Source organism: Dryobates pubescens, chromosome Z (assembly GCF_014839835.1).
Source record: "Dryobates pubescens isolate bDryPub1 chromosome Z, bDryPub1.pri, whole genome shotgun sequence".
NCBI lineage: Eukaryota > Metazoa > Chordata > Aves > Piciformes > Picidae > Dryobates > Dryobates pubescens.
Genome location: NC_071657.1, coordinates 133,246,060 through 133,262,123, shown reverse-complemented (window position 1 = coordinate 133,262,123; position 16,064 = coordinate 133,246,060). Strand labels below are relative to the sequence as shown.

The 16,064-nt window shown below is 48.3% G+C and overlaps 2 protein-coding genes across 2 annotated transcripts in view; both read right to left on the bottom strand.

Annotated features, from left to right (window-relative positions):
- ANO2 (anoctamin 2) overlaps positions 1-1,272 on the bottom strand; it is a 169,858-nt gene extending 168,586 nt beyond the window's left edge. Inside the window, exon 1 of the mRNA XM_054177870.1 lies at positions 1,246-1,272. Coding sequence (XP_054033845.1) covers positions 1,246-1,272 — 27 coding nt within the window. The remainder of the gene's footprint in view (positions 1-1,245) is intronic.
- Positions 1,273-7,134: 5,862 nt separating this feature from the next.
- The window catches only part of VWF (von Willebrand factor), a 161,496-nt gene continuing 152,566 nt past the window's right edge, over positions 7,135-16,064 (bottom strand). The window contains exons 47-51 of the mRNA XM_054177869.1: positions 15,788-15,886; positions 13,365-13,493; positions 12,123-12,162; positions 8,462-8,559; positions 7,135-7,389 (exon numbers count right to left, since the gene is read on the bottom strand). Coding sequence (XP_054033844.1) covers positions 7,201-7,389; positions 8,462-8,559; positions 12,123-12,162; positions 13,365-13,493; positions 15,788-15,886 — 555 coding nt within the window. The 3' untranslated portion in view covers positions 7,135-7,200. The remainder of the gene's footprint in view (positions 7,390-8,461; positions 8,560-12,122; positions 12,163-13,364; positions 13,494-15,787; positions 15,887-16,064) is intronic.

Genomic DNA, 16,064 nt, shown 5'->3' with positions numbered 1-16,064 from the left:
TTCCTCCCTTTGGTTGCATCCCAACTTTAATTGCCCAGGAGGTCTACCAGCCTAGGGGCAATGTGATGAGATGAAAAGCAGTCAGGGAACTGTGTGGGGTTGTGCTGCCTATCTTCAGCCATTGCAGGGTTGTTCCATCTCTGATGTAGGAGCATGAATTATTTCCTCCAAGCCATACCTGGGATTCCATTTCCCAGGAGCTTCCTCTAGCCTGCAGGAGGAAAGCACTAGTGTCTCACTGTTAGCACTGAACTTTATTCTAGGCTTCTACAGCAGGGTTTGTGCACTGACCTGGTTTATTCCTTGCATATGGGAACTGAAAGCTCACTGCTGGACTTCTGAGAAGGGATACTGCTTGCTCCCTCCAGTTGCATTGCAGTAAGGCAGGTGCAGATGGACACAGCACCGGACCAGCGAAATCCACTTTGCTAGTTACTGTCTTTCCCACATGGATCACAATGCTGACCTGAGCTGCACTCCTGGGGCTTTGGAAGAAGCAAATTCCACATGTCTCATCTCTGCAATGTCTGTGTGCAACCTTGGCCACAGGTTATTTGGCTAAAACGTCCTGAAAGAAGCCACAACAGTCTTCTCAAAGTACTCCCTTCTCTGTTCCCCACCCCCTTGCCACACATTGAGCTTCCTAGGCAGCAGTTAACCTTGAAGCAGAGAATAAACTTACCTGGTCTGTGTGTTTCCATGTTGCCTGGAGGCTTGGCTGGAAGCTGTGTCAGTGCTAATAGGATGTGGCTGTGCTGATCATGTGCACAATCTGCTTCTGCCCTGGCTTAAGCAGTGGACAGCAACCAGGAGCTATTTCCATCCTGCCTTGATCCTGCTTTAAGCAAACCACAAACTGAAGCTAATCACCAAACCTGTCTGTTTTGGTGATTACCTGCATGGAAGAAAGAGAGAGAGGAAGCCAGAAGTCCCACAGCCTGAGAGGCCATGGCAATGCTCTGCTGGGACTTCAGCATCTTGTCTTCAGTGCTCCAGAATGCTTCAAGCAATAGCGACAGGCACAGCAACTGCCCAGAAGCCAGTGGAGAGGGAGAAATATGTTAATGCAAGAGCAGAGATCTGCTCTCCTTTCCCCCCCCAAAAAAATGTTATCTAAAGATTTGACTCTTTGGCAGATGGTTTCTGTGGGGAAAAGGGTCCTGGTATCTGCAAAGCTTTCCAGGGCTTCCCAAGAAGAGTGCAGAAAGCTTTTTTATAAGGCTCTGTCCCAGCTGCTCAAGTTACCTTGCTGCCTGCATGCAGCACTGACATTCTGCCATGAAATATTCAGGGGATTATCTTGTAATCACCTGTCCAGTCACAACAGGTGATGGATCCTGCTGGGCCTTCAGCCTTGCCATTTAAACAATGTGTTGGGAAGACAGGTTGGCATCTGGGAAAGGGCTTTGGTTAGCTACTGATGATTGGAGAGAGGTGCAATAATCTGGGGGCAAAACTTGGTGCAATTGTCTCCTTCTTGTAGCCTGTTTGTGACTCTGTGATGGCTTCTTCAGTTGTGAGAGGGGAAAATGGATTTATTCAAGGACATTTATTTAATCCCCTCTCAGTCTTCTCTTCTCCAGACCAAAAAGCCCAGAGAAGAGAAGAAAGAGAGGGGATTGAATAAATGTCTACCACTATCTGAGGGCTGGGGGTCAGGAGGGAGGGGACAGGCTCTGCTCAGTTGCACCCTGGGATAGGACAAGGAGAAATGGATATAAACTACAGCACAGGAGGTTCCACCTTAATATGAGGAGGAACTTCTTTACTGTGAGGGTCCCAGAGCACTGGAACAGGCTGCCCAGAGAGGTTGTGGAGTCTCCTTCTCTGGAGACTTTCAGGTGCCATGGTTTAGTCATGAGGTCTGTGGTGACAGGTTGGACCTGATGATCCTCGGGGTCTCTTCCAACCTTGATTATACTGTGATACTGTGATACTGTGGTCTGTGGTGACAGGTTGGACTTGATGATCTTTGAGGTCTCTTCCAACCTTGGTGATTCTGTGATCCATCTGGATGTGTTCCTGTGTGACCTGGGCTAGATTCTATGGTCCTGCTCTGGCAAGGGGGGTTGGACTCAATGATCTTTGGAGGTCCCTTCCAACCCCTAACAGCCTGTGACTGTGCAAAGTGCAGTGAATGAGGCTCTCACGCTGTGGCAAGAAGAGATTTGTCTGTGATACAGACAATTAATCTGGACATTAGGAACGTTGTTTTCGTTGCAAGGGTGGTCAGGCATTGGAATGTGCTGCCCAGGGGGATGCTTGAGTCACCAACCCTGGATGTGTTTAGATGTGGTGCTTGGGGATATGGTTTAGGAGTGAACTTTGCAGAGTAGGGCTAACAGTTGTACTTGATGATCCCAAGGATTTTTTTCCAATCTCAATGATTCTGTGACTCTGAGATGCAGTGATGGCAAGAGATCAAGCATACTGAGGTTAAACAGGTAGCAGTGGGGCTGGTGTGCCCCGAAAAACTTGTGCTGGGTGTTGCAAAGCTTCCCCAGCAAGGCTGGGAAGTTGGACCTGCTGCTTTAAACCGTGGCTGAGTCATCACTAAGTGGATGGCCTCTTAATGTAACAGCTCTAGGCAGAACAAAGACAATGAGAGTAAACCAGATGACTGCATTCACCTGCTTACCTGGGCTCACTTGAAGTGCCAAACGAGGAATTTTATGTGTAACCCACACTGATGTTGTGCAGCTGATTTTACTTGAAAGGCAGAGGGGTCAGGACCCCTGGCTGCATCTTAAACAGCTCTATACAGCTCAGCCAAACTGTGGTGCACTGTGATCTACCTCTGGCAAAAGGGGAAAGGTGATGCTTTGGGGTTTTCTTTCTGCATACAGGAAAGGTGAGCACAGAAAACTCTTTTTTAACATGTACAATAATGACTTCAGATAGAAAAAAGGTCGATTGTCACACCCCAGGTGTTCAAAAGGGCAACAAAGCTGGGGAGGGGTTTGGAGCACAGCCCTGTGAGGAGAGGCTGAGGGAGCTGGGGTTGCTTAGCCTGGAGAAGAGGAGGCTCAGGGGAGACCTTATTGCTGTCTCCAACTACCTGAAGGAAGGTTGTAGCCAGGTGGGGGTTGGTCTCTTTTCCCAGGCAACCAGCACCAGAACAAGAGGACACAGTCTCAAGCTGTGCCAGGGGAAGTTTAGGCTGGAGCTGAGGAGAAAGTTCTTCATAGAAAGAGAGGTTGGCCATTGGGATGTGCTGCCCAGGGAGGTGGTGGAGTCACCATCCCTGGAGGTGTTTAGGAAGAGACTGGATGGGGTGCTTGGTGCCATGGTTGATTAGATGAAGTTGGGTGATGGGTTGGATGTGATGATCCTCAAGGTCTCTTCCAACCTGGTTTCTTATTCTTCTTCTTCTTCAAAGCTCTGCCTGCACAGGTTCAAATCCCAGCTCCTATAAGCCATGGGATGGGTCTGCTGCAGGTAATGCAGTTATATGCAGAACACAGAATTAACCAGGTGGGAAAAGACCTTGGAGGCCATCAAGTCCAACCTATCACCCAACACCATCTAATCAACTAAACCATGGCACCAAGTGTCTCATCCAGTCTCTTTTTATCTCAGGCAATAAATAATATACAGAGGAGGCAATGTGATAGGAAGAAATATCCACCTGGTTTCAATGGAACTGGGGCTGTACTTCGTTTTTCAAAGGGCACTTTCTGTTGGAGAAAATCCCACCTTGGCATCACTGTGTTCCCCAAGGTACCTGGGGGCCAGAGGGTGAGTTGAAAATGCAGGGCTGTGTCAAATAATATCACTCCACCTGATTGCATTTCATCTGCTGCAGAGGAGTGGCGCTTGCAAGTCTGTAAAAGTTAGCAGAGAGATTAGAGCCTTTGAATAATTAAGGAGTTATATAAGACTCCTCCCCAAATGCATTTAGCATTCCTGTAAATCTATCCTGCAGCATGCTTGACTGTTCAGCCAGCCCTGTGAAGTGATGGGACACCTTCATAGCACCACAGAGTGTTAGGGGATGGGAAGAGGCCTCAAAAGATCATCCAGCCCAATCCCTCCTGCCAGAGCAGGATCACCTAGAGCAGAATGTAGAATACAAAATGAACCAGGTTGGAAAAGACCTTCAAGATTATCAAGGCCAACCTGCCACCCAACACCATCTAATAACTAAACCATGGCACCAAGCACCCCATCCAGCCTCTTCCTAAACACCTCCAGTGATGGTGACTCCACCACCTCCCTGGGCAGCACATTCCAGTGGCAAACCTCTCTGTCTGTGGAGAATTTCTTCCTAGCATCCAGCCTAAACCTCCCCTGGCACAGCTTGAGATTGTGTCCTCTTGTTCTGATGCTGGTTGCCTGGGAGAAGAAACCAGCCCCCACCTGGCTACAATCTCCCTTCAGGCAGTCAACCCACTATTCAGCCAGTCCTGTCAAGTGATGGGACAGGTTCACAGCACCACAGAATGTTAGTGGTGGGAAGGGACCTCAAAAGATCATCCAGCCCAAGCCCACTGCCAGAGCAGGATCAGCTAGAGCAGGTCACACATCCAGGTGGGTTGTCATAGTGTCACAGTATATTAGGGGTTGGGAGGGACCTCCAGAGATCATCGAGTCCAACCCCCTGCCAGAGCAGGATCACCCAGGCTAGTCTGCACAGGGATGCATCCAGGCAGGTCTGGAAAGCCTCCAGAGAAGGAGACTCCTCAGCCACCCTGGGCAGCCTGCTCCAGTGCTCTGTCACCCTCACTGTAAAGAAGTTACTCCTCATGTTGAAGTGAAATGTTCTATGTTCAGAGAAGGAAACTCCTTAGTAGAAAGGCAAAGATTAATACAGGTCAAAAGCAGGGCTTACCAGTTGAAAAACAACGTTTCCTGAAGCCCATATTCTGCTGGTGAATGTCAGTGGAGCAGTCTGATGCATGGCACTGTCTGATGTGATGTCACACCACTGCTCTTGGAATACACAGCACTCTTTGAGCACATAATTGACTATAGGGCTGCTTATGTTGTCCAGGGAGGTGGTGGAAGCCTCATCCCTGGAGGTTTTTAAGGCCAGGCTGGATGTGGCTGTGAGCAACCTGCTCTAGTGTGAGATGTCCCTGCCCACATCAGGGGGATTGGAACTGGATGATCCTTGAGGTTCCTTCCAAGCCTAACAATTCTATGATTCTCTGTTCACTTCTGCCAGGAAAGAATGACTCTGAAGAGAGCAGATTTGCACTGAATGAAGCTGGGCTGTGTGACAGGCAATGGAAACCTGCACAGAGGAAATCTGAGCAGATTTGCACTACCACCAAGGGCAAGGGTTGGGAGGGTGGAGCCAGAGGGTCTGCTCAGTGATGTCCAAGGATAGGGCAAGGGGCAATGGGTGCAAGCTGGAGCAGAAGAGGTGCCACAGGAACAGAAGGAAAAGCTTTTTCACTGTGAGAGTGAGAGCGCCCAGGAGCAGGCTGCCCAGAGAGGTTGTGGAGCCTTCTCCTCTGGAGACATTCCAAACCCACCTGGATGTGCTCCTGTGTGACCTGCCCTGGGTGATCCTGCCCTGCAGAGGGGTTTGACTGGATGATCTTTCAAGGTCCTTTCCAAGCCCTAACATTCTGTGATTCCCTGAACCTTTGCCTGTTTGCTGGGCAGCTCTGTCCATCTGCTTAGCTGTTTGTGGAAGATCCCTAGCTGTGTCTGCCTGCTTTTCAGAAGTTCCAAAAACCTGTGGTTCCACCTCTGCCCCTCTGGAGGCTCCTGTGTGTCCTCCCCACGCTGATAATTGTGTGAGTCAGGCCCCAGCTTATCTGATTAGAGGACCTGTCTGCAGTCACGAAGCCTGAGTCTGCAATCCTGCCAGCTTTAATGAGCTAAGTAAGGTCAGTCTGGGTGAGGACACTGATGGAAACAAAGGGCCAGGGCAGTGATGATAAGGAGAAGACACTGCTTTTCATCCTTTATCCATTCTTTTCCTGTGGTCCTCTCCAGTGTGGCAGGCTATTGGATACTATGAAAACCCACCTGGATGTGTTCCTGTGTGAACTGCTCTAGGTCATCCTGCTCTGGCAGAGGGGGGTGGACTGGATGAGCTTTTGAGGTCCCTTCCCACCCCTAACATTCTGTGGTGCTGTGAACCTGTCCCATCACTTGACAGGACTGGCTGAATGGTGAGTTGACTGCCTGAAGGGAGGTTGTAGCCAGGTGGGGGTTGGTCTCTCCTCCCAGGCAACCAGCACCAGAACAAGTAGCAAAGACATAGTAGCCTGGGCCATACCCAGCACTGTTTGTATAGCAAGAACATCACCCTCTTCCACACAATCACAGCATTGCAGGGGCTGGGAGGGACCTCAAAACATCATCCAGTCCATCTAGAGCAGAGCACACAGGAACACATCCAGGTGAGTTTTGAATATCTCCAGAGAGGGAGACTCCACAGCCTCCCTGGGCAGCCTGTGCCAGTGCTTCCTATCAAGAGTTCCACCAGAATTATTCCCTGACTGGAGAAGGAAAAAGAAAGACCAAGAACATCATCCTCTAGCTCTCAAGAGTTCTGGCAGAATTAATCCCTGACTGGAGAGGGGAAAAAGAAAAGACCATGAACATCACCCTCTACTCTCAAGAGTTCTGGCAGAATTAATCCCTGACTGGAGATAAAAAAGGGACCAATAAGTCCACAGTTGTCACTAAGATCTGAAGTGGAGAATGCCCCTCTGAAGATGATGCATGGTAGTGAGACACTGGAACAGGTTGCCCAGGGAGGTGGTGGAAGCTTCATCCCTGGAGGTCTTTAAGGCCAGGCTGTATATGGCTTTGATCAACCTGCTGTAGTGTAAGGTGTCCCTGCCCATGGCAGGGGGGTTGGAACTGGCTGATCCTCGAGGTCCCTTCCAACCCTGACAATTCTGTGATCCTATGATTCTATGCTAAATGGTTTGGAATGCATTTTCTGGAGAACAACTCTTGCCATGACTGGGTTGTGGGTTTGCTTTTTGATTTCTTTCTCAGTCACCTGAATCATTTCCCCTGGTGTTGTTCACCACTTCCCTCGCTGCCTGCAACACATCGTCTGGAAGCCACTGCAAGAAGAGTCAAAACCCGCTCCGTTGTGCTAGGAAGCTTTATTGCTTGCTGTGATGATAGCATCAGCTAGGGTTTGTACTGGATAAAGCAGAGGGTAATGAGGCTTGCACTGTGAAGTTCCTTTGTCATAAAGCCTGAGGTCAGAGTTCTTGGGAGCCTTCATGGTGTGCACCTGCGAGAGAGGCACTCGCACTGGGAGGCGGAAGGGATGTAGTGCTGCACCACTGTCCCGTTGGCACAGCGCAGGGGGATCGTCACCGTGGTGGTTTGGGTGGCAGTGCAGCAGCTGCACACATCCTCCCAGTGCCCTGTCTGAGCAGAGTATCTGGTATTGCTTCTGCACTTCCCCTAAAAGGGATAAAAAAACAAGAAAGAGAGATACCAAGTGTGAGCAGTGCAACCAGAGTGCAGGGTCAGGAAAACAGAGTAGAACAGAATTAACCAGCTTGGAAAAGACCTCAGAGATCATTGAGTCCAACCTATCATCCAACACCTTCTGATCAATCAAACAATGGAACCAAGTGCCTCATCCAGTCTCCTCTTAAACACCTCCACCACCTCCCTGGGCAGCACATTCCCATGGCCAATCTGTCTTTCTGGGAAGAATTTCTTCCTAACATCCAGCCTAAACCTCCCCTGGAGCAGCTTGAGACTGTGTCCTCTTGTTCTGGTGCTGGTTGCCTGGGAAGAGAGACCAACCCCCACCTGGCTACAGCCTCCCTTCAGGTAGTTGTACACAGCAAGAAGGTCTCCCCTGAGCCTCCTCTTCTGCAGGCTAAGCAACCCCAGCTCCCTCAGCCTCTCCTCACAGGGCTGTGCTCCAGACCCCTCCCCAGCTTTGTTGCCCTTCTCTGGACACCTTCCAGCAACTCAACATCTTTCCTAAAATGAGGGTCCCAGAACTGGACACAGGACTCAAGGTGTGGCCTAACCAGTGCTGAGTACAGGGGCAGAATGACCTCCCTGCTCCTGCTGGCCACACTGTTCCTGCTGCAGGCCAGGATGCCATTGGCCTTGTTGGCCACCTGGCCACACTGCTGGCTCCTGTTCAGCCTCCTATCAACCAGCACCCCCAGGTCCCTTTCTGCCTGGCTGCTCTCCAGCCACTCTGACCCCAGCCTGTAGCTCTGCATGGGGTTGTTGTGGCCAATGTGTAGAACCTGGCACTTGGATGTGTTCAGTCTCCTGCCCTTGGACTCTGCCCATCTGTCCAGCCTGTCGAGGTCCCTCTGCAGTGCTCTTCTATCCTCTAACAGATCAACTCCTGCCCCCAGCTTGGTGTCATCTGCAAACTTGCTGATGATGGACTCAATCCCCTCATCCAGATCATCAATAAAGATATTGAATAGGATGGTGCCCAGCACTGATCCCTGGGGACACCACTAATGAGAGAGGTAAGGATGTTGCTTTTGTTCCTTACCTCACAATGAGAAATTGGCACCTCCTTTTCAGCCACACATCCATTGACATTCCCATACTGCAGCCTGGTGCTGACTGGTCGACATTCCACTTCCACACCTAACAAGTTAACAAAAGGGGGGGGAAAAGGGTTTTTTTTGACAGTGTTGACAATTGCTTTTCTAAACTCTCTTCCCCTTCTCCTGAAATTACTGTTGGTGAGATAGAATAGGATGGAATGGAATGGAATGGAATGGAATGGAATGGAATGGAATGGAATGGAATAGAATAGAATAGAATAGAATAGAATAGACCAGGTTGGCAGAGACCTTCAAGACCATCACATCCAACCTATCACCCAGTACCACCTAATCAACTAAACTATGCAATCAATCATCCTATCAAGTCTCCTCCTAAACACCTCCAATGTATTACTGCTAAGATCCCCAGCAAGAGGCTCAGGTCTGTCTCCTTCAGTTTATGTAGAGCTGTTTATTTAGCCCTATGAGGAGAGACTGAGAGAGCTGGGGGTGTTTAGCCTGAAGAATAGGAGCTCGGGGGAAACCTTATTGCTGTCCAGTCTACAACTACCTGAAGGCAGGTTGTAGCCTGGAGGGGACTGGTCTCTTCTCCCAGGCAACCAGCACCAGAACAAGAGGACACAGTCTCAAGCTGTGCCAGGGAAGGTTTAGGCTCAAGATGAGGAGAAAGTTCTTCACAGAGAGAATAATTGGCCATTGGAATGTGTTGCCCAGGGAGGTGATGGAATCACCATCCCTGGAGGTGTTCAAAAAGGGATTGGATGTGGCACTTGGAGCCATGGTTTAGTAGTCTTGAGATGTTTGGTATTAGGTAATAGGTTGGACTTGATGATCTCTGAGGTCCTTTCCAACCTGGTTGATTCTATGATTATCATAGAGTCATAGAGTGACCTGGGTTGGAAGGGACCTCCAAAGTTCAACTAGTCCAACACCCCTGCACTGAGCAGGGGCATCTTCCACTAGGATCAGGTTGCTCAGATCCTTCTTGAGCCTGACCTTGAATATCTCCAGGGATGGAGCTTCAAACACCTCCCTGGGTAACCTGTTGCAGTGTTCCACCACCCTCATGCTAAAGAACTTGCTCCTAACCTTTTCAGTGTTCCTTACTTGAAGCTCAGTAGGTTAATGTTCTCTTAATTAAATGTCCTGATTGAGCCATTTGATGACAGCCTATCTCAACAGCTTTCTGACTTCTATTTCTCAGTGCTTATAGAGACAGGCAATGGCTGCAATCTCTCTAGCAGCTAACATCCTTCATCAGAGGTATTATTACAGCAGGTACTGTGGCAGTGTGGTGATGGGCTGCTGTGCTGGGCCATCTTTTATTTATCAGCACATGCATGGGAGGGGCAGGGGGGGAAGGAAGGTAATGGAACACAGGAGGCAAGATGTTGATATTCTGAGCTTAAAAGAGAATACCAATTTTTTGTTACTTTATTTCTTTTCTTTTAAATGAGCTGAAGGTCTGGGGGTTTTTTGGTTGGTGGTTTTGTTGTTGTTGTTTTACTTACAGAGGTCACAAAAGCATCAGAGATTCATTTTGGAAATGAGAACCCAGCCCTGCAGTCATAGAATCATAGAACCATAGAATCAATATGGTTGGAAAAGACCTCAGAGATCGTCAAGCCCAACCTGTCACCCAGCACCTCATGACAACTAAACCATGGCACCAAGTGCCACATCCAATGCCCTCTTGAACACCTCCAGGGATGGTGACTCCACCACCTCCCTGGGCAGCACATTCCAATGGCCAATTACTCTTTCTGGGAAGAACTTTCTTCTCACCTCCAGACTAAACTTCCCCTGGCACAGCTTGAGACTGTGTCCTCTTCTTCTGGTGCTGGTTGCCTGGGAGAAGAGACCAACTCCCAGCTGGCTACAACCTCCCTTCATCTAGTTGTAGACAGGAAGAAGGTCTCCTCTGAGCCTCCTCTTCTCCAGGCTAAGCAACCCCAGCTCCCTCAGCCTCTCCTCATCAGATTTTTTCTCCAGGCCCCTCCCCAGCTTCCTTGCCCTCCTCTGCACTGTCTCCAGCACCTCCGAATCTCTCCTGTATTGAGGTGCCCAAAACTGGACACAATTCACTTGAAGTCGATTGATTATTCATGAAGTGGTTGCCTCACATAGTCAGTATCATGGGTTGTGACTTGTCAGCCTGTGTGTGCAGCACTGTTCCTCTCATCTTGAGCTGAACAATAAAGCAAAACATTCATAATTAACAGCTGCAGAAAATGAGGAGAGTATCTGTTCCTTCCTAGGCACTTGTGGGTACTGTCAGAACATGTGTTCTAGGGGACAAAGCAGGACAGAAGTGTCCCAGTCACAAGGTATTCCTGGTCATTGACTCATTTTAACCCCACTGCTTATCTCTGGTTCATGAAACTGCACCTTATGCAACACACAGCTGGTCATCCAGCAGCTCCCACACCACAGTTTCCATGCAAGGCTTTTCCAGAGAAACCTATAATGCTTTGGGTTGGAAGGGACATACCAGATAGAATAGTGTAGCGTAGCATAGCGGAGAAGAGAAGAGAAGAGAAGAGAAGAGAAGAGAAGAGAAGAGAAGAGAAGAGAAGAGAAGAGAAGAGAAGAGAAGAGAAGAGAAGAGAAGAGAAGAGAAGAGAAGAGAAGAGAAGAGAAGAGAAGAGAAGAGAAGAGAAGAGAAGAGAAGAGAAGAGAAGAGAAGAGAAGAGAAGAGAAGAGAAGAGAAGAGAAGAGAAGAGAAGAGAAGAGAAGAGAAGAGAAGAAGAGAACAGACGAGATGAGACGAGACCAGGTTGGAAGAGACCTTCGAGATTATCGAGTCCAACCTATCACCAACACCATCTAATCAACTAAACCATGGCACCAAGCACCCCATCCAGGCTCTTCCTAAACACCTCCAGGGATGGTGACTCCACCACCTCCCTGGGCAGCACATTCCAATGGCCAATCTCTCTTTCTATGAAGAACTTCCTCCTAAAATACAGCCTAAACTTCCCCTGGCACAGCTTGAGACTGTGTTCTCTTGTTCTGGTGCTGCTTGTCTGGGAGAAGAGACCAACCCCCATGTGGCTACAACCTCCCTTCAAGTAGTTGTAGACAGCAAGAAGGTCTCCCCTGAGCCTCCTCTTCTCCAGGCTAAGCAACCCCAGCTCCCTCAGCCTCTCCTCACAGGGCTGTGCTCCAGACCCCTCCCCAGCTTTGTTGCCCTTCTCTGGACACATTCAACTAGACTCAGCTTCTCAAGGCCTCATCCAGCCTGGCCTTCAATACCCCCAGGGTGGAGGCATCCACAACCTCCCTGGGCAGCTTATTGCAGATTCTCACCACCCTTGTACTGAAGAACTCCTAGATGATGATCCTTGAGCTCCTGAACTAGATGATCCCCGAAGTCCCTTCCAACCCTAATGATTCTATGATTCCTTCTTAAGCTCCAATCTAAACCTACTCTCCCTCAGCTTCAAACCATTCCCCCTTGCCCTGTCTCTAGACACCCTGATGAAAAGTCCCTCTGCAGCCTTTCTGTAGGATCCCTTTAGGTGTTAGAAGGCAGCTCTAAGGTCCCCCCAGAGTCTTCTCTTCCCAGGCTGAGCAACCCCAGCTCCCTTTGCCTATCCTCATAGTGGAGGTGCTGCAGCCCTTCTTGGCTTCTTTACTTACATGTGTCACAGCAGGTACTGCCAATTTTTGCAATTCTGCCCTGAAAGAACAAAAGAAAGGGGAAACTTTCATTTCAGCACAAGCAATGCTCCTTTGCTCTGCTGGAAGAGCACAGAGGGATGTTTAAAACAGCATAAGGCAAGAAAATGGTATTGTTAGCTTGAATAAAACTACACATCTACACTAGTAACCATCTCCACATCAGTCTGGGGGGTTGAACTTGTGACTGCATTTGTCAGCAACCTGAAAATCTTGCTTTCAACTGGCATGAGGAGGAATATTTATACTGCAGGGTGATGCCATTGCTGCACTAAATAGCCAAACTTAAACCTTTGGAGGTTTTTCTTAATTAAAAAGGCCTAAAATCTCCCCATCTAGCTAGCTGAAACCTACTGATTTTGTCACTGAAATAGGTTTCTTGGGATTTTTGGAGGGAGAGAATGCTCAGTTTGGGAAGTTGTGATGGGTTACACCCATCCTGGAAGCAGAGTGGGGAGGGCTTGTGAGAGCATTGCCCTCCCTGCAGGGGTTTTCTCCCTGGGAAACTGAGTTAGTCTGTTCCACTCCCCCTCCCTGCCCAGCAAGGCTATAAAAAGGAGGATACTGCAGCCATTAGGTCTCTTGGGCCCTGCCTTTGCTTGGATGAGGATTGCTGGTGGCTCCCTGCTTCTCTGCCATATGGTCAGGCCTGATCCTTCTTCCTCCTGCTACCTCCACACCTCTTCAAAGAGACTGGTTTTGTATTCTTATTTTTTTCTCCCATCCATCCTTGCTCCTTACCCTTGTGAACCCTACCTGCTATTGTTATATATATATATATACATGAAATTTCTTTACCCCTCTACTTCCAAGCCAACTCCAATTTATTGCTTGGTGGATTTGCTCCTTCCCTTTCTTTTCCTCTCTATTGGGAAAGAGGAGGGGGGAGCAGGGGAGGGATTCTCAGCCTTGCCCTCATCTGAGCTCTTAAGTTCCAGTTAAGCCTCAAACCAGCACAGAAGTTCTGGTTAAAAAGTAAAAGGTTCTTCACTTATTTACAGCTAAGGGCAATCCTAGATATCAACATGGGCTAGGGGATGATGAGATTGAGAGCAGCCCTGCAGGAAAGGACTTGGAGGTGCTGGTGGATGAGAAGCTGGACAACAGTGTGCCCTTGCAGCCCAGAAGGCCAATGGCAGCCTACAAGGTACCTCCACAGAGTCCAGAAGGACACCTGGCAACAGGACCCATTTCACTACTTACTCCTTCAGCCAAACATCTTCTGGAATCAAAGGGAGGGCAGCCAGTGATTCTTCTCTCCCAGATAAATTCCCCTTTCTCATTTACTCTGCAGGAGTGACTGTCACAGCCATCCTGAAGGGATTCATTGGACTGGAAAGATACAAGAGCTGCTGTTAGCTTTGCATGGAAACCACACAGGATAGAAAGCTTTCAGGATACTGTAGAATCAGCTAATTCCTTTGATTTAATTCCTTTAATTTCAATTAATAGAATAGAAATAGAAATAGAAATAGAAATAGAAATAGAAATAGAAATAGAAATAGAAATAGAAATAGAAATAGAAATAGAAATAGAAATAGAAATAGAAATAGAAATAGACTAGACTAGACTAGAATAGAATAAACCAGGTTGGAAAAGACCTTTGAGATCATAAAGTCCAACCTATCACCCAACACCATCTAATCAACTAAATCATGGCACCAAGCACTCCCTCCAGTCTCTTCCTAAACACCTCCAGTGATGGTGACTCCACCACCTCCCTGGGCAGCACATTCCAATGGCCAATCTCTCTTTCTGGGAAGAACTTCTTCCTAACATCCAGCCTAAAATTTACCTAATGTACCATGGTGATGAAGTAACCAACGATAGGATGAGAGGAAGTGGGTTTAAGTTGTGCCAGGGGAAGGTTAGGTTGGACATCAGGAAAATATTCTTTCCTGAGAGAGTGGTGAGGGGTTAGAACAGGCTGCCCAGGGAGGTGGTGGAGTTGCCATCCCTGGAAGTGTTCAAGAAGCTGTAGATGTGGTGTTTCAGGAGATGGTTTAGTGGTCATGGTAGCTGCGTTATGGCTGCACTCAATGATTTTAAGGGTCTTTTCCAGCCTCCATGATTCTCTGATTATTTGATTCTCACCACCCTCACTGTAAAGAATTTCTTCCTGATCTCCAGTCCAAATTTGCCCTTCTCAAGCTTCAATCCATTCCCTCTCATCCTGTCACTATAAGCCCTTGTAAAATGTCCCTCTCCAGCTCTCCTGTAGCCTGCTTCAGGTACTGGAAGGCTGCTCCAAGGTGTCTCCAGGACCTTGTTTCCTTCAGGCTGAACAGTCCCAACTCTCTCAGCCTGTCACCACAGAGGAAGTTCTTCATCCCTCTGATCCCTCCTCTGGACTCTCTCCAGCAGTTCCATGTCCCTCTTTTGCTGCAGGCACCAGAAGTGGATGCAATGTTCCAAACCCACCCGGACCTGTTCCTGTGCAACTTGGTCTAGGTGAACCTGCTTTAGCAGAGACATTAGATCAGATGATCCCTAAAGGGCCCTTCCAACTCCTCCCATTCTATGATTCTGTTTCCTCCCCTCCTGTCATTCCTTACATGGCAGAAGAAACTGACACTCATCTTGCCACAACCTCCTCTCAGGGAGCTGCAAGGAGCAACGAGGTCTCCCCTCAGCCTCCTTTTCTCCAGGCTAAACAATTTCCCTCAGCCACCTCTCATAGGATTTGTGCTGTAGACCCTTCACCTCATTCATTGCTCTTCCCATACTCTCCCCACCTAAAACTTAGATCATTAACAGAATGAAAGAATATGTTATATATGGTGTTTCATGTGACAAGCTGATTAGTTTTAAACCAGGGGGATAAAAAAGATCCCCTCCTGTTTAAGATCTATCATAGAATCATAGAATCAGTCAGGGTTGGAAGGGACCACAAGGATCATCTCGTTCCAACCCCCCCTGCCATGGGCAGGGACACCCCACACTAGATCAGGCTGGCCAGAGCCTCATCCAGCCTGGGCTTAAACACCTCCAGGGATGGGGCCTCAACCACCTCCCTGGACAACCCATTCCAGGGCTTCACCACTCTCATGGGGAAGAACTTCCTCCTCATGTCCAGCCTGAATCTCCCCACCTCCAGCTTCATTCCATTCCCCCTAGTTCTATCACTACCTGAGATCCTGAGAAGTCCCTCCCCAGTCTTCTTGTAGCCCCCTTCAGATACTGGAAGGCCACAATGAGGTCACCTCTGAGCCTTCTTTTCCCCAGACTGAACAGCCCCAACTCTTTCAGTCTGTCCTCATAGGAGAGGTGCTCCAGCCCTCTGATCATCCTCCTGGCCCTTCTCTGGACAAAACAATGTCAAAATTCACATTTTCAACTTAAATTATCCACTTCTCATTTAAAATCAGATTGGTTTTTTACTTTTTCTCAGTAGTTTGAATGCATATTCAGCTACAGCTCATGCTGGACCATCCCTCTCAAATTGGCATTAAGACTTCCTTTTTTTTTTTTTTCATTTACAAAGTACAAAGGAAATAAAAAGAACTTTCTTGAGGAGCCATCCTGAGATTCCAGAGGAAAATAACAATTAAAGAACTTTCCTAGGGCTCAGCAGAAAGCTGTGTTGCATTTGCTCATAAATAAAAGACAGAGCGCTTCAAGCTTACCTTCAGGAACTTTATCCTTCCATCTCTCAGCCTGATGGTGCATGAAGTGGGCACACATCTTCCACAGCAAGAGCCAGAGGTGTCCTGTCTTCTGTAATTCTAGAAGGTGAAGGGCATTTTGCTGGGTTCATTTGGTCTGAAGCCTGCTTCCTTCACTTATTTGTAGAGGGTTTAAAACCAAAAACCAGTGGACGAAGCAAACTGCTGCTGCGAGCAGTAGGAATCGAGTAGCTTAGTCTAATTAGTTGCATACTTCTCTGCTGTTTAAAGGCTGACA